At 38.1% G+C, this 26186-nt stretch overlaps 1 protein-coding gene across 1 annotated transcript in view; it reads left to right on the top strand.

The window, feature by feature from the left end:
• Nucleotides 1-25424, top strand: part of NCOA2 (nuclear receptor coactivator 2) — a 198316-nt gene extending 172892 nt beyond the window's left edge. The window contains exons 17-24 of the mRNA XM_067290544.1: nt 2603-2768; nt 4756-5034; nt 5838-5915; nt 6440-6674; nt 8263-8440; nt 10784-10982; nt 16706-16795; nt 21826-25424. Coding sequence (XP_067146645.1) covers nt 2603-2768; nt 4756-5034; nt 5838-5915; nt 6440-6674; nt 8263-8440; nt 10784-10982; nt 16706-16795; nt 21826-21837 — 1237 coding nt within the window. The 3' untranslated portion in view covers nt 21838-25424. The remainder of the gene's footprint in view (nt 1-2602; nt 2769-4755; nt 5035-5837; nt 5916-6439; nt 6675-8262; nt 8441-10783; nt 10983-16705; nt 16796-21825) is intronic.
• Nucleotides 25425-26186: the final 762 nt, after the last annotated feature.

Raw genomic sequence — 26186 nt, 5'->3', positions numbered from 1 at the left:
ACTTATAATTGCTCTCTTTGACAGTTAATGTGTTGGAAGAATTAAAAGTTCTGTATCACAGTAAATGCTGCCACTGCTTCAGATAGTTGTATCATTTTTCACCTCCCAGGCATTAATGTGGGCATGATCCTGGCTCTTTTGCTGTTCTCATTGTTAACAATTATGTCAGAGAAAGTACTTAAGATTAAAAGTGGAAAAATGCTGGAGCCTCTGTAGTTACAACATAGCTGTCTTTCACTGTGGTGGGGTACTGCTTTTAGCAGTGCAGGACATCATTAACTTCTGTTTTGCTTGGGATTTTAATTGACCTAAGTTCTGTAAAAGCCTAGGGAGGAAAAATGAAGTGAAAGGGAGGCTGCCTCTTCCCTGGCATTAAATTTGTTCATTCTCAGATAACCAAAACCACGATTTGATCAGAGCTTATTAATGCATATGTAATATATTAATTTTGGTTATTATTATTATGCCTTTAAGTAATGCTATAACTATGAAAAGCATTTTACAATTGTTAAAAAGATGCGAGTCTTCTTCAGAAAATTTGCAACTATAATTAAAGATTATGGATTATGTAGATGATACAAAAAGAGTCAAAAGGAGAAATGTTGAAATATTCTGAATTTTACTACAAATTGATCTTATAAATTGGGATATTTTTCAATAATGGATGGGAGGTACAATGAGTAGGAAAATAAAGATGAAACAATTGGAAAAAAGTGTGTCTGAGGAAAGATGTATCTTCTGGCTACATTCTCTATTTTTCATAATATTTCCTGGTGCTAATTCTCCTCTTGTTAGGGTGTCTGTATGCTGAAAGCGCTGTTGACATAACTTGAAGTTATTTGACTGAAAAATTACACCTAAAATAAAACATAGGGCCGTGCCATTTGGTCAGCAAACCAGCGGATAATTATTCAGTTTTGTTACCTTTGCATTTCTCAAAATTTGCTGATAGCTGGAGATGGTGAAAAAAATTCTCATTACTTTGCTTTCTGAAGTTAATCGTGTTTTGATCATTTACGCCCAAACGGAGGTGATGAGGTGTTTGGTGCTGTCATTTGTTATTTTATTAATTCCTGATACTTGCATTTTTATAACCTGATTATCATCATGACTCCTCAATCATATAGTCTGTTACACAGCTAAATTGTGAATAAAGCACATAATTGTTTTAGAGAAAAATTAAACATTGTATGTAAAAGAAATTTTTAAAAAAGTACTTGTAATTGTTTAACATACAGAACTTGACATATGGTTTTTACTTTTTTTTACCGTATGTATTCATGCCCATTTACAATTTGGAAGGTTTTTTTTAGTGGCCCCAATGACTACTTTTCCAGGTCATAGTGCCCTTTTTGTAAGTCTCCTTCAAAGTCTGCAGTCAATTTGATGGAAAGATCTTTTTTGTTACTCCTCCCCTGTGAGAGTGGTAGAAATTTTTCTACACATGTGATTGATTCATTTATATTTTTGAAATGTGTGAAAGGTACATCATATATATATCGATTTTTATTCTTTAGTGATGGGGATGTGATTAAAAATGATATGTTTTTGTTAGTTTTCCTGTTTACCGTCCTTTGGTTTTTTAGATGTGTAAGCTGATGATGCAGCTCTTCCCTTCTGAGTAGCTTTGACATAGAGATTAGACTTCCATGGCAACCATATATTTCATTATGGAAACTAACTACACAAACATGGGTTTTTTTGTTTTTCCAAAGAAAGACCTGTAGTAGTGTGCTTAAAGTAGGACTTGTTGTGAACTGCTCAAAATAAAAATACATCCTTTGGCTGCTGCTAAGGTGCTGTTTCAGATTTAGTTTATTTCTCAGTATGCTTTGTCCTTTGGGTTTGGGATAGATCTTCTTCTGCCTTTATAACTGCGAGTGTGCTTTGCCTACAAACTTGGGGGTGAGGTAAGCAGGATCAGTGGAGCCCCCATGCTCCGAGGCACCTCACCAAGTGCACAAACTGGTACCCAAGCGGGCAATTCCATCAGGTGGGTTAAGCTCACAGGGTGCTTTGCTGCAAACAAGAAGGGGAATGTCCTTTTCCTCCAACTCCTTTGTGCATCTGGCCGTCTACTGCTGCTGTTCAGTTTGTGTGAGCTCTGATGATCCTCAGATCTGTCTGTGACCTCTTCCGCTTGCTTAGCATGACAGAAAACTAGATAAGAGTGTCTATGGAAATGAGTTCTTTTATCTACTTATGATAGTATACTTAATCTAACATCTATAATTCAAAGTTAGAGTTAGTTAAAAAAAATTAGTTCTCTCTTTAGACTTTCTTCAGTGTTCAGTGAATATACTCTAGACTGACTCCTGTGCTCCTTTGTTGATCCTGTACTACGAATTCAGCGCTCAGACGTCTCTCGATACACTCACATACTCATTGAATACGCTATGCTTGTAGAGTCTTGACAGGCACGTTATTCACGCTCTTTCTTTGGGAAACATGACTTGCATTCAGAATAGTTTTCAAAACAAAATTAGCAGCTATTAAAATAATTTCTGTCTCCACTTGTTGGTTCCATCTGAGTACTAATCCTCTGATATTAGTCCTTGCTTTTCAGCAGCTGTTTACCCACGTAATATTCATGTTTTCGCAGGCAACCGTTTGGCAGCTCACCAGATGACCTGTTGTGCAATCATCCTTCATCAGAGTCGCCAAGCGACGAGGGTGCCCTCCTGGATCAGCTTTATATGGCATTAAGGAATTTCGATGGGCTGGAAGAAATTGACAGGGCCCTAGGAATACCCGAGCTGGTTAGCCAGGTATACTGCATGCTGCGCTGCCTATGCAAAAAACTGCTTTTAAAGGATGAGTTGTCAAGATAGAGGTCAAAGTGTGTTACAGAAGGGAGGGAAAGTTTTAAAGTTACTATTATATGTACATTATAAAACCCACTGCAGGCAAGCTAAAGTGAAGTTAAGGAATTATGGTTGGAGTCGGCTTAACAGCTCAGTGTTGACCAAAGAGCTTCCTTCACCCCCAGCCTTGCGCTTTCTTCCTCGTCCGACCACCTTCATCTAGTTCATGTTGTTCTGACCCTGTGATGAGGCAGTCCAGTTCAGACAACTAACCTGACCAAAACCAAACTTCTGCTTGTCTGACGGTCAGAGGAACAACTTGGTGTGTGGGAGAAAGGTAAGATCATGGCCAGCAACAGGGGCAGGAAAGAAGAAAGGAGAATATGAGCACGTAGGAACAGAGGAGCAAGATCAAGACCTTTGTGTTATGGTAACAGCAAGCTTTCGGATGAGCAAAATTGTAACATGTAACTTCACCCTTAGTTTTTTTCTGTAGTTGATTGATGTGAGTTAAGGGATCAGCTTCACCTGAAGCAGCTGATTTCACTCCAAGCACTTAAAACTGTAAGTTTTTTTCTTAAGTTAGGAACATGCTTCCTATGCTTTGAAGCACGGAGTTGTTCTATTATTTTTAATCTGTTATTTTTTCCACAGATATTTTTTATTAGTTTTCAGTTGGTTCTTGTCCATTTCAGTCTTACATGATGCAAAATAAAGTGGTAAAAATTAAAAAAAGATTTGATGTTTCTGCTGCATTTCCAAAACAGCCACATTTGCCTCTGTAATGGTTTAATATTCTGAGATGAGCATGTCGCCTAGAACATCCATTTCATTACCCAGCATTCATCAGCATCCTGGGAATATCTTCTGAAATAGCTCTGCATTTTAGATACTGCTTCTGTCTCTTCAAGTCTGTGGACTGTCTGTAACTGTGAAATAGGACCAATGAAATCCTGTTTTGTACATAAGAAAAAGACACCCCCACCTACTTGGTACAGTACAGAACATAGTGAAGTGTTACGCTGGAGGTAATTTAGTGGTGAACTTCAATTCTGTGATGTGAAACTTTCATGCAGTAGTGTATGGCTTTTGGAATACCTCCACCAAAATAGCATGTAGACTGTTTTATTTGAAACTAAATGGTAAATATATTTCTATTTAGGTAATATTTCAGTGGAAACTGTCAAAGAATTTCACAGATAAGAGAAATGTCACATTTTAGAACATGGTTTTAAAAGTATTCATCAAGCATTTTATAGGCATTTGAAGTCTTGTTTTCATGAGGGCACTGAAATTCAGATTAACTCAATTCCCAAGGTCAGTGTGGAATAAGCTATACAATTATTCTGGGTAGAGGGCAAGGGAAGTATCTAGAATAGAGTTTAGAACTGTGTTAGCTATTTCAAGCTAACGGGTAATCAGTTTGTGTGAAAACCCCTGAAAGAATTAAGCTCTCTATTCACATTAGCTTCTTTAATAGTTTCAGGCATCTTTATTTCAAGTCACTATTCAGTTTAATAATACTGAAAAAATCTCACTTTTATCCTTGCTCATTTGTAATGCCTTTGAATTTATCTCTGATTCAATGGCAAAAATACAGTGACTTTGCTTTATTTACAGATTTTAATATAGAGTTTGTCATTTCACATTTTTATTCACTAGAAGAATGCTTCAACAGCTATGTAAATAACATTGCAAAGAATGAGCCTTTAAAAAAAAAAACAAGAGAAGAAGAAGTGGTCTCCTTAAAAATGCTTTAACACTCAAAAATACAGTTTGCTTTTTTTCAAGTTTTATATTTTATCAAGGAAAATGTACATAATTTGCTCTGTAAAAACGTTGCTATTTCAGAAGGATGTTTTTGTGGGGTGGCTGTATTAGTCTCATACAATCCTATGGAAAACTGTCCCACCAACCGTTTGTATACACTTCTTTTCATGTGTTTACGCAGAGCCAAGCTGTAGATCCAGAGACCTTCTCGAGTCAGGACTCAAGCATCCTTCTGGACCAGAAGGCCCCGGTGTTCACCCAGCAGTATGCATCTCAGGCGCAGCTGGCCCAGGGCAGCTACGCACCCATGCAGGACCCAAACTTCCACCCCATGGGGCAGCGGCCAGGTTACCCAGCCTTGCGCATGCAGCCGCGGCCTGGCCTCCGGCCCACTGGCATAGTGCAGAACCAGCCAAATCAGCTGAGACTTCAGCTTCAACACAGACTCCAAGCACAGCAGGTAGAGCCTGTTTCTTATGCCGGTTTGCCTGGCGCAGTTGCATATCATGCACTACGTGTACTGACTTTTAGCTTGCTCTGAATTGCCTAGTTTTTAAATGCATACCCTATTTTATTACTATTTACTTCCACTTTTAAAGTAGAAGCCGTAATGGGTTTGCCAAGACAGTACCTTGTGTATTCTCTTTCTTGATCTTTTTTTCGCCTTTTCATTATTCTTGTAATATTGTACAAGAATTATTATTGTAATATTGTACAAGTATTTAAGTCTGGGTATAAGTAATTCTGAGAGGCTGCAGCAGTGCCTGTTGTTGTATAGATCCTTTAATGTTAGTCATATCTTGACTCTTCCAGCAATCAACATACTTTACTCTTGTCTGTTACCTCCATCCTTTTTTTCGCCTTGGTCTACAGTTGAGGATGATTTTAAGTTGTTGTTCCTTGTTTCATTCTTAAACAAAAATTTGAAAGTATATAAAAATTATAGAGCCTAGTTCAAAGTCCAGTTCAGAGTCCTCAACAGTCCAATCCTAAACTCAGAAAAGATAGAAACTGTAAAGGCAGCATATTTGGAAAACAGCTTAGTGTCTGTGCTGTTATTTGTACAGCGCATTGTCTCCTTAAAAAGTAGGATTCTGTGAATGATGACAGGATTCAAGTAGGAAAAATAGTCTATACCTGAATCTGTAAAAGTAGGTCCTCAAATCTACCAAGTGGAAAGAAGATGTATATACCTATGTATATAAAATCCCCCCGCTTTTTTTTTCTTCTAACAACTCTTGGGATAATTTTTCTTTTCTTTAGAATCGGCAGCCACTGATAAATCAGATCAGCAATGTCTCCAATATGAATCTGTCTTTGAGACCTGGAGTGCCAACGCAGGTGAGGGAAATAGTACTTTAGAAAAATTCACTTTATTTTCCTGTTTCTCTCCCATATTAATCTAAATAGAGTACCAATGCTATATCGTAAATACATACAAAAATTCTAAAGCAGGTCCTGAAAACAAATAAAGCAGTCTAAATGATAGTAAAGCATTTGATTGTTTTAGAGTCTTTCCCATATTTACACAGGGTGGATGCTTGTCTACTAGAAATGGGATATAACTGTATGTTAACCAAGTTTTTTGTTTCCTAGAGAAGATGCGCTTTTTTAATGAGCTACTCTGTTTACAGTTACAAGTTGCTGCAACGTTAAACGCCAATATTATTCATGTTAGCAACTCTTTCACTGTTGGAATTCTTTCTCAGCCGAAGTATTACAGGATTATTTTCTTCCATTTAATATTATTTGGGGGGGGGAGGATGAAGAGCTTGCATCTTTGTGATGGTTCCCATGGCGCTGCCTCTGCTAGCCATGCTGGTGTGCGGTGGTTTGTTGACGCCGCCGCTGTCATTTCCCCACAGGGCCCGATCAACGCACAGATGCTGGCCCAGAGGCAGCGGGAGATCCTGAGCCAGCACCTGAGGCAGCGGCAGATGCAGCAGCAGCAGCAGGTGCAGCAGCGAACGCTGATGATGCGAGGGCAGGGCTTGAGCATGACCCCCAGCATGGTGGCCGCCGGTGGCATACCAGCAACCATGAGCAACCCACGGATCCCGCAGGCAAATGCACAGCAGTTTCCGTTTCCTCCAAACTACGGTACTGGATTTACCCCCAATGCCTTTCGGCAGTCCTTCCTCCCCAGTATCGCTCCAGGCCCAGCTCCCATCCCGCAGCTCCTCACGGGGCGCCCGGGCCTGCCTAACTGGGAAATGATGGGAAACACAGAAGGATAGTTTGGGCTTGTCCTTAGTCCTCAAATTTGGTGTGGTACCTTCCACTTTCCTAGATCAAGTACCACAATTTCTCTGCGTGTGGGTCTCCATTGAGCAATAGCAGAAGTGCAACGTGTGTGTTTATTGATATATGCACACACAAATAGGCATGCATTCATGTACACATATACAAGTTCTTATAGGCTTTATGGGCTCTGAATTTTGACTAAAATAAACCAGCTGTGATTGTGATACTGTTTTATTCTTTGCATCTTGATCATGAGAGTAGCTAAAAAAATCAGACAGATTCTTTCCAAAAAATATAATCATTTGTGTGTGCATAATGATATCAAATTAGCAACTTAACTATTGAGTCTAAGTAATAAAAATTAGTATCAGATAAGGCATTCCCTTCTTTAAGCCTGTGAGTAATACTATTTTGTTCATGTATTTTAAGAAGCTGTATGCTACTTTATTCTGGAGGTACATGGGTCCGTTACATCCATGCAGTTACTGTTACAGAACTTTCTTTCTCTAAATATATTGTAAAAGTTATATTAAAATTACATCAAATATTATGTATCTACATGTTCTACTGATACAACTAATACAAATCAATTTCACCCACTTCTAAATTTGCTATCTATTCTATTGATCAGTTATCCTTGACACCAGTTTCTAATTTGTAAGTTATTTCCCTCCACAGATTTGTTATTTACGAAAATGAATACACATTATGTTAACTTCTCTATTCCATATCATAAAATAAGTAATGTAGACAGTGGATATAGGAATAGATTTTATAGAACCTAATTCTTGCTCCATTGTTAAGAGTGGCTTGTTTCAGTTGAGTATGCTGCTCTTGATGAACTTAAACAAGACCAAAGTGACTTGCACAGAATTCTTGCACACAATTGACATTTTAAAATCTGTTTAAACTCCCAGCTTAAGTTGTTTGCTTTACATTTAGGTAATATTTTGATTTTACAGAATTGCAAAATGCTTGCACAAAATGGCATTGTCTGTTTTTGCAAGGACACAGAAATATAAATACTAAGGTTCTAGGAACTTTTAGAAAGAGTTGAAAATTAAGCCTAAATGTTAAAAGGTGGTGTCACGTAGTGAACAGGTCGTGCTTCTTTCACTACAAAATTGGATTTAGAAACTGAAGCAAAATGTTTTATTTGTTTGTTGTTTTGAATGGAGTTTCCGCAAAAAAGTCACTTACTAGCGTTTTTCCTTGTGGCCTCTACCAGGCATTAGGGAGCACAAGTAGCCAACATTACTTATGCTAAGCACTTTTTTTAAGGTTATGCATGTAGTATTTAGTTGATGATGTATTGCTTTTAATCTAGATCCTACAGGGAGATGCAAGGTCATAGGTTCCAGATGAGACACGTCTGCAGGTTTCAGTTCTTGCTTTGTTTTAGCCTAGAATGTATACTGGCTGAATTTCTCATTTTATTCTTTAGGTATAAGTCAGCAACCTGATCCAGGCTTCACAGGGGCCACCACTCCTCAGAGTCCACTGATGTCCCCAAGACTGGCGCACACTCAGAGTCCCATGATTCAGCAGTCTCAGGCTAATCCTGCCTATCAGTCCTCTACGGAGATGAATGGGTGGGCACAAGGGAATATGAGTGGAAACAGGTAAATCCAGAACAAAACCAGAATGAACACACACACAGGAAAACGCGTCATTTACGGTCTATACTTCTTTATTTATTGTTATATGTATTTGTTTGTTTGTTTGTTGTTAACTATCTACTCCTAAAAGAGATTTCTTTTCAATTTGGCTTGACGAGTTCATTTAAATTCTGTCTTTATAAAAGGCAAAGTGAGTGCATAGCTAAAAGACCTGCATCCACACAATGCAATACTTCATCTGTAATAACTGATGAAACACTGTGTGTCCTTTTGAAGAAATGGTGCTGCACAATGAGTTCCAGTTCCTAATGTTTGTGCAGATGTGTCTCTTCTGCATGCGATTTTATTGTTGCCCTCCCACACTGCTTTCCATGTGCCTGGACCAGCTGAGCTGTAACCTGTGCATTCTCTGCTGCTCTGGAAATATGATGACTGGATATCACCTCCCACTTTAAATGCCCAAGAGCAACCGGGTTCAATCCATTTGTGCTTGCACATATTTGGGGTCAGCATATAACTCTCATTCTCTGATAGCATTGTAGCATGCCTCATGCATGCAGTTAACTTTTCAGTTGAGGCCCATGCCCCAATCAGTATAAACCTAATAATTAATCTGTCCACACTGGGTGGGTTACATGTTGAACAGTATCAGGAGGCAGTAATGAGCTTCCAGATGGCACTGATCTTGTGCTTCCCCGTGGACAGGAAGAGCTGTCAGGGTGGTGTACAACCACTATCCCTGGAAGCTAGACTGCACAGAGGTCTCTAGCAGAGTCCTTCTGTCATCCTGAAGTTCTCAAGCTGCTCTTACTATCCCAGCTCAACAACAGATCGTTTTCCCACAGTTTGACATGTTTAATAAACCCAGAAAATAGTACATCAGTGATGAGGCTGATCCAAGTAAAGTTCCTCTTAAAGCAGCTGATTTATCTCATCATCCTCATCCTTGTCCTTGTCTCAGTTCCTCACTGTCTTCCTGAAGCATCTGCAGGAGGCATAGCTACCACTGTTGTGGCTTCTGCTGAAACTGCAGCAGGGGCAGCTTGATAGACTCATGGTTGGCTTGCCAAACTGCAGCTCTACAGTGGAGACATGTCACAGGCATTTACACAAGCCACTGAGTATTCACAATGATCTGTAGTGTGCTATTTCATCCATCCAGATAACAACTTAAAAATGGGTTTAGGTGGCCTAAGAAGACATGGAGTAGAAGGAAGAGAATTGTGGGATTTTCAGAGTTTGATCCTGTGCCCAGAATGCAGTTGCATTCCACTATCCACAGGGCACTTGAAGAAAAAAATCTCACCATGGACAGTGCATGGCCATAGCGTAATGGAGACCCAAGTATGAGGTTGAGCGTTACCATCAAAGATTTCCTCAGCTGTGGGAGCAGTGCTTCATGGGGAAGTACAAGTCAGCTGTTGATACAAACATGGTTACTGTGTACCATCCTACATGCAGCACTTCTTTCACAGTATTTCCATGTAATGGAGATCTTCTAAATAGACACATCTTCAATAATAATTCCTTCATTTACTATTGGATTATGCTCCAAGATTAGGAAAGGCTGATATATAAATAGTGGGGAGTACATTTTATGAAATGTATAAAAACTACCCTCTCATATGATTTTCTATGTAATGGGACGATACAATCCAGGAGGCACAAGGCACTTTAAAAAAAATCTGGGTAGAGCTCTTCCACAGTTAGTTTTCCTTAAGTTGATTTGCAGAGGCCTTGAAGGAATGTGGAGGGTAATTATCTTGGACTTTATGTTGTTTCTTACAGTGCCACATTTTTAAAACATGATGCTTAAAATCAGTAAATAAATTTCTGCACAATTGCATGTCTATATTTGTGAGCCCACTTGCCATAATTGTATGTGCAAATCTGGTATTCATATGTGCAAATAGCCTCTTTTGCAAAAAGGAAGCTTATTAAACCAGATCCAGTATCAACTCAGCAGTCCTGTGCTGTGATAATAATGGAGGGGGAAAAAGGTGTTTTCCTTTCCATCCAAAAGTTACTTTCCCATACATATATAAATATATATACAAGGCCCATTTAGACAGATAATTGGCTGTTATGCATGCACATAACAGATTTGTACCCTCTGCCATAGTTTCACATACAAAGGCATGCATTTTTGTGCACAGACATGGAACCTTAAATTTTGAAAATCTATTCCTTAGTCATTAATGTAGATGAAAAACAGTCTTTCCTTTAAGTTGGCATAAACAGCAGTATGTACAAATTCCAGTTTAAAGTATATTAAAAAGAGAGTAGTTTCTTACTGGCTTCAGCATTCTAAGTCTGACACATTGCTTTTTCCATTCCTTGCTGTAGCATGTTTTCACAACAGTCCCCACCACATTTTGGGCAGCAAGCAAGCACCAGCATGTACAATAATAACATGAACATCAGTGTATCCATGGCAACCAACACAAGTGGTATGAACAACATGAACCAGATGACAGGGCAGATCAGCATGACCTCAGCGACCTCTGTGCCTACATCAGGGTTGTCCTCCATGGGTCCTGAGCAGGTGAGAACTTAAGGACTTGAGATGACAGCTAGAGGATTTTCTTTGACTTGTAGTTTTTCAGGTCAGTTGAATTGGGCTATAACTGCTGTAAGCCATTACATTTCTTTTATCAGTTCTCTTGAGAAATTATTATGTTAAAAAGGCTTTCTTTTTGGCTTTGCACTCAGATAACCAAGGTGACTAATGAGGTAGAGCACCTTTTGCATCTAGATTTCCCATTTTAACCTAGCACTCCTGTAGTTAGTGCATATATCACTCCTGGACTACTTTGGAAAGTGTGTGGTGACCTAGCTCCTGTTCTCGGTAGGTAAGTTTGGATAGTTCAGTTGACAGCCCCCCATGTTGTTGCTGATTTTCTCAGCGGTGGAGGCTAGGATTGAATGTCAGGCAGTTTCCTGGAGATAAGAGTGAAATATGCTGGCATGAGTAGTGTGTGGAAGATGCTTCTACCACCACTGGTTTTGTAGTACCAGATAATAGGCAATCGACTTAGAGAACTATCAATCTAGCACCTTCCCGAGCACAAAATTCACACTTTCTGTAGTGTGATGTGTATAAAATAGACTGCTAAATCAATAGCCAAGTAACCTGTTCCTATCTGCTGAGAAGAGGTTTATACATTCATTTTTATTTGAGATTGCTCTTTAGGATATGCAGAATTAGGAAGATAACATTTTTAGTTTGTCGGTCCATAATTAAATTCACATAACGCATTAATAAATAATTGACAAGCAAGTCCTCTTAATTAACAGATCTATATAGTTGTTTCAGAGCTGAAGTTGAATTGATTTAACACACAAACTTTAAATTATGGACTTTTCCTAGAAACATGGCCAGGAAAGTTCCTTGTGAATCTTCAAGGAGAGTCTCCCACAATTGTGGCCAGTAGGGTCATAAACCCCTTTTTTGAGATGATAAGGTTCCAGTTTAAAGCTGGTTGTATTATTGGTTTGTTAACAAATGTCTTTTTTTCTAGCCTAAATTTGCTAACAGACTATTTACTTTTCTGCCAATATTGTCCTTTAGCTTAAATAGCCCTTTTCTCTCCCTGTATTTTAAAGAAAGGCTTTATATCAACATTATTTTTTTATTTTTGTTTTGTTCTGGGGGTTGTTGGGATGTTCTGTTTTGAGTTTCTTGTGGTTTTTTTGTTTGTTTTTTTTTTGCTAAGTTAAACAAGCCATGCTGTTTCAGTCTCTTCCTGTAGGCTTTACATTCCTTTTCCTTTTCTGCACCTGTTCCAGTCTGAATCAGTATTTCCTAAGCACCAGTGCCATGTGCATAACACTAGTTCTTCCTAATTTCTCTTGGAATACACTGACAGATATAGCCCCAGATCACGTTTGTCTTTCACAGCTGCCGCATACTGGTGACTTGAAGTAATTTTGATACTCCCAAATCTGTCACCTCCTCTGGTGTTTCCAGTTGCTGAGCCCAACTATAGCAGACTTTTTTATTATTATTAGTTCCTAAGTGCATGCTGTTGCACATTTTTAATATAGTAAAACACTAGTTAAGCCAAAGAAGGAAAGAGTAGGGATTTGAAAGTGACAGCCCAGTCTGAATTCTTAATGTGCACGTGCTGCATAATTTTCCCCAAGAATCTGAATTAAGAAATATACATTATAGAAAAGATATGGTTTTATTTCAAAGACTCCCATGATCTTTGCAGAATATTGCTTCCACAGGCACAGTTGTTGCACTGTTTTTCCTTCCTGTTGGTCTATTAGATCTTGTTTCAAGATAGCATTTATCTAACTTCCAGCAAGCTGAATAGATTGAGTTTCTCTATCATCTCAACATTTGTTTTCCAGACCTTCATGCCCTTTTGTGGATCTACTTTAAGCTCCCTTCATTACTGTACCATCATTCTAGAAGTATGAACAGAAGAACTGAACTCAGTGATATAACAATGATTTCACAAATGCTATGTAGAAATCCTGCTTGTAACCTCTTTCAGTGCAGGGAGGGATTGCTTTAGCTCTATCTGTGACAATGTTGCACTGGAGAGCTCGTATGGAAACCCTTAGGAGGATCCTGATATCCCCAGATCCTGGTATTCCCAGATCTCCATATTCTTGCTGAATGCTTTCTACACAGACGAAACCTGCATTCTTCGTTCCCAAGTGCATTACCTTCCTTTTGTCTGTATTAAATAGCTTTTGTTAGATTGAGTCTATTTAGCTAAAGTGCTGTGGCTCATTCTCTAACTGTAAACTGTTTTCCTCCTAATTTACCACCCCTGCACTGTGTCATCTGCAAACTCTGCAAGCAAATGTTTTATATTTCAGCTAGGTCAGAGGTGGCCAACTGGCAGCTGAGGGGCCATTTCTGGGCCACAAGACAGGATTTCTTAAGTCCTCAGGAATGCTTGCTGTGCTGCTTTACATTTTCCTTTCTGAGAGGCAGGAATAAATAAAAGTATGTATATAAAATATAAATTTGATGTTTTTTCCTGTGCTTTTTATAATTTGCCATCTTTATTTAGCAATTGACCTAGACCATGCTAAACTTTTTCTTGTAACTGGTGGCTTTCAGAATGACTTTATATTTTCTTTAATTCTGCTGGCTGTTGCCATTTCAGTCATTCTTTTGATTTTTTTTTTATGATCACATGTATTTTTTACCTTATTGTTCATTGCCACCTACTTTCTCTTTTTATTTATTGTTACTTTAACATCACATGCCCATCTCTTTCTCACCACGGTGGATAACAGTGGTTATGCTACAAATGTGTTCCAGCTTTTGAAAAAACTTAGAACTTCGCATCTTATTGGATGGTTTTGGAAGTAACACATTCTTGTTCGAAAAGAGCTCTGCCTGGGCAGGCTTACCTGCTGAGAAGCAGCTATGCTACTTTTGGTATCAAGCAGATTTGTTCAGCTCTGTTTTGTATCTCTTCCCTTGGCACTATACCATATCATATGGGTGTATTCAGATTTCCAAAGTGCGAACTGTTGTGTTTAGCTGCTCATACTTGTGTGTCTCCAGCTTCTCTTGTCTACTACCTCAACTCCCAGCATCACCCTGTAGACAATGAAGATCATGCCCAAAATGTTGTCTTCCCTGGGTTTGCCGTGTATGATGCTTAGAGACTCTTTTACACACTTGGGGGTTCAGACCTTGTCTCATTGTCATCTTCTCCCTTACAAATTACCTTAAAGCTCTCCAGGCTGCCCTTACTAGTCTGTCTTTTAAGAGGCTGCTGTCAGTAAGGCCAAAATGCAAACTGCCAGGTCCACACAGTTCCTTCTGTCCAAAACCTTCCCTGTGTTGCACCATTCACAAAACTGCTCATCTCCGTGTCTTCCTCTTGTTGTTTGCACAATGGACTCTTGCCTTTTTTTTGCCTGTTAGTTATTTTGCATCATGGACGCATGTTATTTACTGGGCTGTCAAAGAAGCAATTTGAAACCTTTGCAGGAGGAGAGACTTTTCAGTATATGAAATAAACCACTATCTAGATGTCTCCTCAGAGTAGATGTTTATTAATCTGCATGCTTGCAGTATTCCCAAGGTCAAAACTCACTTGGCATTTACTAAGAACCATCTTGAAACAGTATTTTGAAAACAGACTAGGTCTGTTCTGCATACTGGATGAAAGGAGCTAAGGAGTGGTATGAGACTTTTCTTTCTAGACATGTTCCAAATAATTCTGCTCTACTGGCAGGAGGCTGTAGTAACATGCTTGATTTAATTGCAAGGGGGTTGTAAAACATGTCCCGTCTTGTTATAGTTGGATTTGATAACTAATAACACCACTTAACTCTCCTTCTTACAGAATCATCTGTAAAAATTCTGTTATTTCAGAAAAATCTTAAGAAAACTATATAAACCTCTTTAACTTCTTTGACATTTTCCTTACTTTTCTGACTGAATTGCTGTTGCAGTCAGAAACATTAATGTGTTAATATGGATTGTTTTATCTTTCGCAAACTTCTGAAGCGAATTTAATCCTATAACAAAACAGTAGGTTTTTCTTTGTATCTGTTACCATGTTACCGTGTTACTGTGCAGGTCAGGACTCTTGCACCATCACTGGCAAAGAGATCTTTAACTGAAACTTAACTGATGCCTTTCCTTCTGGAGACATATGCTTTTCCATTACTGTCCTAACTCTACTGTGATGCAAACCATGTGCTCTTTTTTTTTGTTCCAAAACTGTTTTTTATTCAGTAAACTACAATTTTGTATTTTTGCTTTTTATTTTTTCCTTCATCTACTGAACAAAGTAGCGAAGGCATGTGGGCACGTGCCTATTGCAACGAATCTTCTAATGAGTGTTGGTAAATGGCAGAAAGTACTTTTCAAACATGGATTCTGTTGCTCAGACAAATGCATATAGATAAAGCTGTGAAGCTTTCTACTGTCTTTCTTACTAAACAAAATAGTGTGGGTCTCTACCTTTTTTATTTAAATTTCCAGATTCAGGTTTAAAAAAATCTGTCCATTTGTTGCTAAGAAGTGGAAAACCTCACTAGGAGGCTCACAGTGCTTAAATAATCAGTTGCTTCAGAGTTGAAAATTCTGAAGCAAAAACACTTAAGTTTCTAACCTTTCCTGTTAAACTTCATTCTCATCTCTGGCAGCATTAGGGAGACCACCTTTTTAACCACATTAGTGCATGCAGCTTTGCAGCTCTTTGCAAAATCAATGAATAGCAACAGAAACAGAACAGTCAGGAGGACTTGAAACAAGAAGGCTTTGGAGTGGTAAATTCAAGACAATTCTCCCCTTGCTGCAGCAGGTTGTTACAGCTGAAATGAGGTAGTGTAGTGGCAGATCCTCCTCTCCGTGGCAACCAAAAGTCTCCTAAAGGGCAAAGTGAAACAGAAAGCATTGTTTTCCTTCCAGCAAAATCTAGAGGGGCAGATCTTCCATATTATCCCACCCATCTGGTGTGCGGGAAGTGTGAGAGAGAAATGAGTCAACAAAGACTCTCTAGGAAGAGGATTCTTTCCCTTTAAAACTTCTAAGGAAAGTTGGATTTACTAATACTGAGAACCTTGCTGAAAGGCTATGTTTTGCATTCTGTATCCTAATCCTTTGATTAAGAAAGCAGTGCTGTAAATTCAGCAAGCCAATCTTTCCACATAATGAAGCATGACAGACCCTTTGGTTATGCAGAAGTACACGGATTCAGTACTTTCCAGTGGCTGTGTTCAGCAAACTATTGAGATCATTCATTTAGGAAAGCATGCAGCTGCAGGTTTTCCCATTTAATACTATCTTCCCTCCATTGCTTACAAGCAGAAAAAGATATGTCATTAGAACTAAATCAATACTGAGTATAATCCAGCCTACATGCTTTCTCATCAGCCTTTGAAAAATTGCATGGTGGGTTGCAAAAGCAGAAGGTCTGCAGGTCACTGAGGGTAGGAAAGTAGCTACATGTTTCTAGTTTCAGGACCTTCATAGCAGGCATCTCCCCTTAAAATAATGTGACCTAATATGTGGACCCTGTTTGTAAAATATGCGCAAGAGTCATAGTATCAGGAATGAAATTTTTGTTGTTGACTATGAAGCAGAATAATATGAGTCAAACACATGCTGAACAAGACGGGTGCTCAGCTATATAGTCACTTCCCTGATGACAACCTCATTTCAGAAGTGGATGTTGGTATATGCAAGTCCCATAGTGGTTTATAATGTTGCTTTTTAATTCTCATCCCTTTTTCCAACATACTTTTAATCCATTTTCCTTAATATCTTGTTACCAATAGGTTAATGATCCTGCTATGAGGGGAGGCAATCTTTTTCCAAACCAGCTGTCTGGAATGGATATGATAAAGCAGGACGGAGATGCAACACGGGTAAGAAATGACATATACAGGCAAAAAGAGGGAACTGAACAAACAGTATAGTGTGGTCTAGCATGGATACAGTATGTTTTTACTTACAAAGTTAAAAGTACCCAGGATGCTAGTAATTTTATTTAAGGCCTTCACATTTAATTTTTTTTAATTTATCTTTTGGTGACATCTCTTAAGTTCCTTATTTAGATCCCACTAGCATTATTGAAGTGAATAATACAGAATACATTAACACATACTGAATTAACAGTTAAATTCAGCAGACTTTTATTTATAGTTTATTTGCTTTTTACAAAGCAATTATATGACTACTTTCTGATGATGGGAAAGACTTACTGGTGATTTATATTTTCACTGCTGCATGCTTAACTCATTTCATGTTTTGTCCTGCCTAAGTGTTTTTCCACTTTTCATTGCATTATATTTAGGGCACCAATTTTATGAATTACTTTATTTATTGCTTTCTATACCATGCTTGTTCTGAGGAGAGTAGTAATACTGAACTAATTTTCACACAAATCTCCAACTGATGGAGTAATTAGCACTTGCTTAGGTCAAAAATGATTTGTATTCCAGACAGTAACAGCATTAAAGGAAAGCCATTGTAGAGTTCCTGGCATCTGGCCAGGTAAATGAGGTGTTTTTTATGTGCCCCCCTCAGTGGAAGGTTTTTTATGGAAAAAACCCTTCATTTAAAATAAGTGTGTTACAACAAACCCAGTATTTTTGAGACCTGATGTGATTTGAAGCTAGAGTACAATATTTTCTCTGTGTGATCCAAACATCACGGCTGTGGAGACCCATACAAATGTCAAAAGCTGACCTTTCTGTACAACAAAATAGCCTCACGTAGAAACCTGTGCACTGGGAAAGCGTGTATGCATGGTTCTCGGGATTACCAGCGGCACGCGGCGGCCAAGCTGCTGTGCCGGGGGCAGGCAAAGCGGGGTCTGGCGCGAGGGGGAAGCACCATCTAGCGGCTGCTGCGCCCGCGGCCTCGTCCCTTCGCTAGCACTCCTCTTGCCTTGCAGCAGAGCCGCTTCTCTGCTGCCTTTGTTTTCAGAACAATCAATGGTAAGGCCTTAAGCTGCGCCACTTTAAATGTGTTCGTTTCCTGGACTACTGTCTCGTTGTACGCTGCTGTGCAAATATTTAATCGGGGAGCGCTCCGTGCTGTGTCTTGCAAGTTGAAGCCACTGAAGATTGTTGGCTTAAAAACGTTGTGGTCCTCTGGTGGTATTAGAGAAACAGAGGTTACAAGTGAAACATGCAGCTCCTTTATCTTAGTTTTTCTCCTTATGTTTTGATTAATATTAGTATTATTGATCTCAATTTTTCTTCTGTTGGGAAACTTTTATTCAAAGTTGATTTGGACATAATGGCTTAGGGAAAACAACTGGAGTGAAATAGCCAGTTATCAGCAACAGGAGAAAAAGATGTGAATAAGAAAGACCCTGAGAGAGACTGCATTTATTTAAGTTACTGAAATATCACCCAATCTTTGTAAACAGCTGTCTTTCTTTGAAAGTAATTAAAATAGGCAGATCTAACCTGCTGTTTCTACGGGAGTTATTTTATAACCTTCTTGAGGTCCATCCTTTACATCATTATTTCCTGTCATCTCTTTGTATGCAATGTTGAAAACAGAAAGATGGAATTAAATACACAAGTTTTCCTCTAATACTGAATCCAACAGCATAAATTTAAAGTTTTTCTGCTGTTAGAAAAAAGAAATTTGAATAATAGGAGAAAGCTATTGACTCCAAATATGTTAAGATTAATGAAAATGAAGGGCATGAAAGTACTGAGAAAGAAGTAGCCAGATGTGTATTTTATTGTGTCCATCTCTTTTTGCACTTACGTGTGTTTTAAACTCCTTGGAGGCCAATTCTTAGGGGTTCACATGAGAAGTATCTGTCTCCAAGAGTGGAGGATCTGTGAATGGAAAATCTTTTCTACAGCCTTTTCACAGTCACTTTGATGACTGATAAAAAGTTGCAGTATGTCCTGTTTTAGCATAAGCTGTCATATGCCATTATTAGTTACTTAATGCATTCCTTATCCTGTAAAATTCCATATATAAAAAGAAGTCAGACCACCAGAGAACAAAATACAGGGTACCACTGAGGAAAGAAAGGAGAAGCAGAGAATAAAGAGGAGAAAGGAGGAAGTCAATTTTAAAGAATGGCTCAAGAAAAAAGGAAGAGAGAGTGAGTGTATGTGACAGAAAAGGCCTGGAGGCATACAAGAGAAGGTGGAGAAGAAGTCAAGAGAAAAGTCAGAGAAGAGAGTTATAAGGGCAGGTGGAAGAAGCTGAGTGGCAGGACTTCAGCTGAAGTTAAGTCTCCTGTGGGTAAAGGTGCTGCTGAGGGGGTTGAAATTAAAATAATGGGCTCAGTGCCATGACAGTAAAATGGCCAGTGGCGTGCCTGACAGCAGTCATGACTCAGCTGAAACAAAAAGCATCTTAACCCTCTTGAATTATTTTGCAAGAGTACATCTGATTACACTCTGTGTAGTACGGATTTTAATTTTATTCCACTAATACAGCTCTAATACTGTCAAGGAAAAGGTAGAGAGTTTTACATATATGTTACGAATGTTTTATAAGCACTAGAACTATCTTTTCACAGCACTTTGAACTGCAATAGAGTTTAAGTAGCTCCTATTTCCATGCTATAAACTACTTCTATGTAACATTTTTTTTAAAGCACAAACTTTGTAGTTAGAGGGCTGAAGAGAGGGTTAATGTGCTTCATCCCTTGGCAGTTGTGGCTTTAACATGTTAAAGCTGAGAACATTCATCTGACAAATTTTGATTATTTTTCAGTGTTTCTTAAATTTGATCTCAGGGAATTGTATTATTTAAATGGATTGGTTCTCTTAAGAGCTGAGTAACCAGGGTGTAACATATTGTTGCTGAAATATGTATAGACTGCAAATCTCACATTTACCATTCTAATTTCTGTTTGCTTAATACTGTTTCATTTTCTTTTAATGTATTAAGGGTAAGACTTCTAGAGCTTTTAGGGCATACAAGGATGATACAAAAATACAAACAGTGAGGGTGTTTTAAAAGTAACTAGAGGACAAAGAATTTTCTGTCTCCTTCAAGGTGCAAAGTACCATTTATTTGTAGACCCGAATATTGTTGCAACTAGAACAGTTTAATAATTTATTATTTCACCGTTATTGGAACAAATTTTTATAAACTAACTTCAGGTGGTAAAGGAAAATGTCTGAACCTGATGCTGTTTAAAAGCAAATATCTCTGAAGAATACTGTATGTATCTGAAGTTTATGAGAGATATCCAACTTAATTTAACACAGTGCAGCAGTACTCTTGTTGTTGACGATCTGCAGGATTTTCAGATAACATCTCTATTTTAAAGTTACATAAATCAGACCTATAAGTTATTCTGAGCAATTTTTCCTACACTGATTATCATCCTGGGAATAATAATTTGACAAATTTCCTTGAAGTTCTCTTTGCTTTGGTTATATCTAAATAAAAAGAAAAAGATAGTTTTTCTAAAAGTAATTTGTACCTTCTTTGTGTAATTCCCTCCTTAATACATTTTATCACCCTAAGACTTTTTGTTAAATTATAAAACAAATTCATTCTATGCAAAAGTTATTTTTTAAGTCATTGGTCTAGTGGAAACGACTCTGCAGAGATACTATTTGCAAAATGTCCACTCTGAAAATAAGGACATCTCCTCTGGATTTTCAGAAATCCGTTCAGATTTTATGGTCAGAAGGTGCTAACCCAGTCCCAGAATTGCCTCTCAACACGATAGGAAGAGGAGCCAAAGTTGAGTTTGTTCATAGTAGTCTGGGTTTGAGGGAAGTGAGCGTGGTGTCTTCGCCCTCTCAAGAAAACCAAACGAGAAGTGCTGCGGTGTTCGCCGTGGGGAGGGTCTGTGTTGGCCTCCGTGCGTTTCCTCCTGGCTGGCCACCCCTTGGAGAGCTCCAGCTGCGCCCGCGGGCAGGGCTGGAAGTAGCCGAGACGCGGCGCAGTGGAGGTGCACGTCTCACCTTCCTGGGACTGCGCAGGAGAACGTGGTCAAGTCCAGCGCGCCGTATAGACAGCTTCCAGAGGAGGGCCAGGCGGCGTGCACGCTGGCCAGTGAGAAAACCGCCTCCAGCCAGAGCTCACCGAGCAAGGGAGGCCTTTCCCAGGCAGGACGGCAGGCTGCTGAGCAAAGGGCTCCTCTTGGAGCCGCTGGGAGCAAGTGAAAACCAAACCGGGGAAAAAAAATAGTTTTCAGCTGGGTTGAGTCCCTGACCGCAAAGCCATGTGGGAGCAGGAGCTCGCAAGAGGAGGCAGACAGAGAGGCGCACGGGAAGGGGCAGTCTTAAAACAACCGTGAAAACCACATCCTGAGGCTTTTTAAAATAGGAAAATACAAGATAATCAACTCAGCTGAAATCAGTTTGTATAAAGACACTGCAAGGGTAATAATTCTGAAGTAAAGAGCATCTCTATGGGTTGCTAGCTGAAGCTTTTTTTTTTCTTCTCTATTCCCTTTTTAATTATAATTCTTGGAGGGGAAAGATGAATAAAAAAAATCATTTCCTATGAGAAAGATACAACAGTAACAGAGAAATTTGACTCGCAACCTAAGTTTGAGATCAACCTCTCTTAAGCCATATTGCTGTGCCTTTATGTGGAGTCTACAAATGGTAGATGATCCTGAGTTGTTACAATATCCATGAAAATTGGAATGAATTGAGGACCTAAGGATGTAGTGAAGCAAACCCCCATTGATTTCACTGGAATTAATCATAGGCCTATTGTATCAGTGTACACAAAGAAAAGTCTTGCTTTGTAAATTGAAAGTAAATCTCAGTTTAAAGTAACATGTCAATGTAGATTAATAAAAATATGTGTATTGCAACCTGTTCCGAGTATCATGGAGGGAAACTGTGTATTGCAGAACAGCATCCCAGTCTCATTCACCTATATGTCCTTTCAGCATCTGGGAAGGAAGAATTCATTTACCTTTCTCCAATTTCTTTTTTTGCAGAAATACTGCTGACCCTGAAGGAGGTTTGGTTGCTCCTTTCTTCAGCTGACTGGGCTTACGGCCCCGAACCTTTACCAGTTTGAAGAGCTGCATCCGTTTGCCGTGACCCAGCTGCCCGGCGAGTTGCAGCAGCGGGAGCTCGGCTCCCCGCTGCTGATAGGACTCAGCTCTGCCTTCCCGAGGGGAGTCAAAATGGTCGTTGCTGAACGAGCAGCCTCTTCTTTGACAGTCTGAAGCTAGCATACAGACAGTTGCTCAGTCTGTTCACTGCATTCACCTTAGTGCAACTTAGATCTCTCCTGCGAAGTAAATGTTGACAGGCAATTTTCATAAACCATGTCAGATTGAATGTATTTAAATGTATGTATTTAAGGAAAAACAACCATGCTCTTGTTCTGTTCCTGTTTAGTTCTAGACCTTGTTTTTTTGCTTTGTTTTTCCTGGCTACTCAGTCTGGTGCAAAGGATTCAGTTCCATCTGAAAACTGGTGTTTTAAACTAAGGCCTGCATTTTGGAGGAGGGTTTAGAAGCAGTGTCTGGTACATATAGACCTCTAATGAGTATGTTTCATTTGCGACAAGTCACAGAAGATGAACCTATGTAGAAAACTATACAGAACAATTTTGAATGGGGTAAAAGTTGTAAAACAGATGAAAATTATCCCACGAGAGGGCTGTTTATAAAGGGTGTTTTGGTTGGGTTTTCTGGTAACGTTTATAATGCAAATCATGAATCCAAAAAAATAAGTTTGTTACATTCTTATTTAATTAAATTCTTAAAAATCAGCAAATCCTGATTTTTACCTGACTCTCCTGACCTCTCTCATCTTCTTTTTTCTAGCAAAGTAAAAGAGCAGGTTGGCTCTTCAGTAACTGCAAGTTACTGGTTGCTGAACAGCAAAGTTCAATGCTAATGCATGTACTGATTATGGTAGTGGCAGAATTGGTGCATAATATCAAAGAGATAAAGATACCTGCTTTAAAGCATGATAATTTCTGGTTCCCATCCCCTTAACTGGGAAAATAACGATTCATGTAATACCTATAGCAGATATCACTACAGACTTCACCACTGTTGTGTGTTTCTAATTATTTTAAAGCAGTGTGGACTATGAGGAAGTTTTGTAAGGTACATAAAATCCAGTTTATATGTAAACAAGCAATAATTTAAGTTGAAAACTTAAGCGTTTTACTCGTATAATTTTTGTGAGATATACATGTTGTGAAGTTGATTCCAAATGAGGTACTTCAGTATTAAATTAGATATCTTCTTAGCTGTGTGTGTCTCCTGGGAAAGTGTTTTGTAAAGGATCACAATGCCTTGATTAGACCTAATTTGTAGGCTTGAGACTTCTTATTTTCTAAACCTTGTGATTCTGCTCATAATGTCATTTATCTAACCTAATATTATATGCAGCCACTGTAGGAACCAATTCTTGATTTTTGTATGTTTATATTCTTTCGTAACGAATCTTAGAGAAACTAACTGTTACTAAGCAGGCCACTGTTAGGGTGTTTTTTTTTTCTTGCCCACTGTGGTTGGAGTAATCTTTTACTAAAGTGACATCAGTTTCTGAGGACTTGAAATACTAAGAAATTGATGACGTTTTTGACCTCTCTTTTCTTTCCTCTAACCCCTAATCCACCCACTTTCTAACCTGAACACAAATTTTTGGATGTCATATAAAATGTAATGCATTTTATATTATCTCATCAGCCATGCCTTTTGGGAATGAAAGGTTTATTTCATTCCCATTTGATTAGTTTTGTTTTGTTTTGTTTTTCAGGTGGGAGTTAAAATAAAACAGTTATTCTATATTAAGGCTGAGGAAAAAATGATAAAGGTGGTTTGAAATAGGGTTGTTTCTATAGAAGGCTTTTGATGAAAGTCAAGTAACTATCATCCCTGTGCTCCACAGCCTCGTTGATACGATGACATTTGTTTTAAACATACATTATGTATCTGAGGTAAATTTATTTATATAAGAAATGTATAAATTTGAAGGAATTAACTTCATGCAACACAAAGTGTAAATGAGTTTTAAAATAATTTTGTTTGTATTGTATTCTTTTTCAGTGCTTAATCGTAACCTCTTCAGATTATTCTTTTTCACAGTGGACATAATAGTTTAAATTTGTCCTGTTTCACAACAGTCCTGCAAACCTTTATCATCTGTAGTGATTATGACACTTCATCATCCATTGCCATTTTGAAAGAAAGGAGATTGTACCTATCACTTTGACTCAGTTTGGGTTCATGGTGATTTTAGTTGTCTTCTAACTAATGAAAAAGAAAAGTGAGTGAAGGAATCTTCTGATCATATTGATCACTATAGAAACAAACAAAAAAAAAGCCAAATCAATTCCCTTCATTATCAGTATTTTTCATCCTGTATACAGTAAATTTGTCAGAGAAGGTACTTGGATTTTGTTTAACAGAACAATTAATCAGTGTTCTACTTAACATTACTAAATGTGAAAGGCGCAAAATGTGAAAAATAAGCATATATACACGGTCATATGACCTGTTTAAGTGTTCATGTAATGTGGTAAGTTTAAGAAGTGAAGTGAGCTGTTTTGCTACAATGAATTAATTTGTACTCAGTCTTTAAAATATTGTCCCACACCAGTATCCCTTTGGGCCTGTATTAATTAAAAGCAATGTTTTTGCAGTTTATACAATACATTTTTTAATCTTTGTTTAAAAATGGAATTCATATGGGCTTAACAGATGAAATGGGTGGCACAGCTCCACTTGCAGAACCCAAAGATACACAATCAGTTTTGAAATGCAACTTAAGCCATTAATTGTTGGTGTGAATTTAAAAGTTTTCTAGTATTTGTATGGTAGTATGCTGCCTAAGAGCAAAAGCATTCTCTGCACAAAAGAAAATTTACTGTAGTGGCTTTGATTTTAATTAGAATTTTCTCCCTGGTGTTTCTTTGTAGACTAAAACAAAATCTTTTAAGTTTCTTACTACAGGTAAAAGCTATGTGCAAGAACCTCAAAATGCTAAAATCTAGCATAATGCCTTAGATCTGTTTTTAAGTCTTGTATATTCCTACATAGCTGTCTGATGTATTATATTTGTATAGTGAATTGTGTACAATTTTGGAATAAGTGCATCATCACTTAATCTTTATGTTGTTCAATAGAGACGATGGACACATTTCTTCAAACATTTACTGTCATTTAATTTTTCCCTTTATGTCATTTGTGGGTTTTATTTGTACAGTTCATCATGAAGTTGCATCTGAGATGTGTGTATATGAAAAGATTATACAAGGGTAAAATTAAGCAATATATAAACTATGGTTCTTCAGGAGAAAGCTTACAGTGTTTCAGGTTGTGATTTATTTTCAAAATGGAGTTGACTCTGAACATCACTTTGTTCACCTGCATTGATGTTTGTATTTCTAGTGTGAGCAGTTTATGCAAAGGTAGATATATTCAGAGAAATTTTAAATACATTTATGCAAGTTAATATTGCTTTGCTGATGCTATTTGCTTATTTGATGTTAAATAATGCTATTGTAAATAAAGAATTCTGTTGTTATTGCATCATTTAATAAATTTTAATGCCTTCGGGTTTTACATGGCTTTAGAGATTTGAACGTGTTTCTGTTGTGTCTTCATTTATTCTCATGTAAAGGTATAGGTATATGATAGTACTAGAGAATAGATGAATCTGCGGTTTTTAAAAAGACAACAGGCTTTCTCTTTTGAAGAATGTTTTATATATTCCGACTACTTGTTATTCTTGAAATCCTTTTATTTTTATAATCCTATACTAATTGAAATTTTTACCGCCTAGCTTAATTTGAAATCAGTTCATTATGAGTATTTTTTTATATATCATAGTCAGCACTCAGTGGGCATCTTTCTCTATGGTTTCAGGAGAGGCAAGTAAGTCTCAGATGGCCTGGAGCGTGACTGAGTATAGTCAAGGGCTGATTCTCCTTGTTATGCCAAATGGCTAAATTAAGACCATGGGAAGTAAATGACTGGTCAATTTAAAAAATAAAAAAACAGCTACAAGAATGCTGGTTTATCAAAATGGTCTACTACTCTCTTTAGGAAATGAGGGAGGGAGAAAAAGCTACTTATATTAAAAAAAAATTTAAGCTAAATTAATTGTTATTTTAAGGACCTCCCAAAAATGTCCTTTCACTATTCCTACTGAAATAACAAAGCCTACATTGCAGTTCTCTTGGTTTGGCTTCAGCAAAATAGTGGTGATCCTTGCATGTGACAAAAAATATCAACACGGTAAGGAAAGCTAGGAAGGGGGATGTTGCTTCCCAAAGTGAAGTCAGAAACAAGTAGTAGAGAAAATGTTCATGAGTATCAAGAGGAAAACT

This window comes from Apteryx mantelli, chromosome 2 (assembly GCF_036417845.1).
Source record: "Apteryx mantelli isolate bAptMan1 chromosome 2, bAptMan1.hap1, whole genome shotgun sequence".
Taxonomy (NCBI): domain Eukaryota; kingdom Metazoa; phylum Chordata; class Aves; order Apterygiformes; family Apterygidae; genus Apteryx; species Apteryx mantelli.
Note: the sequence above shows the minus strand (reverse complement) of the source record. Positions and strands in the feature narration are given on the sequence as shown.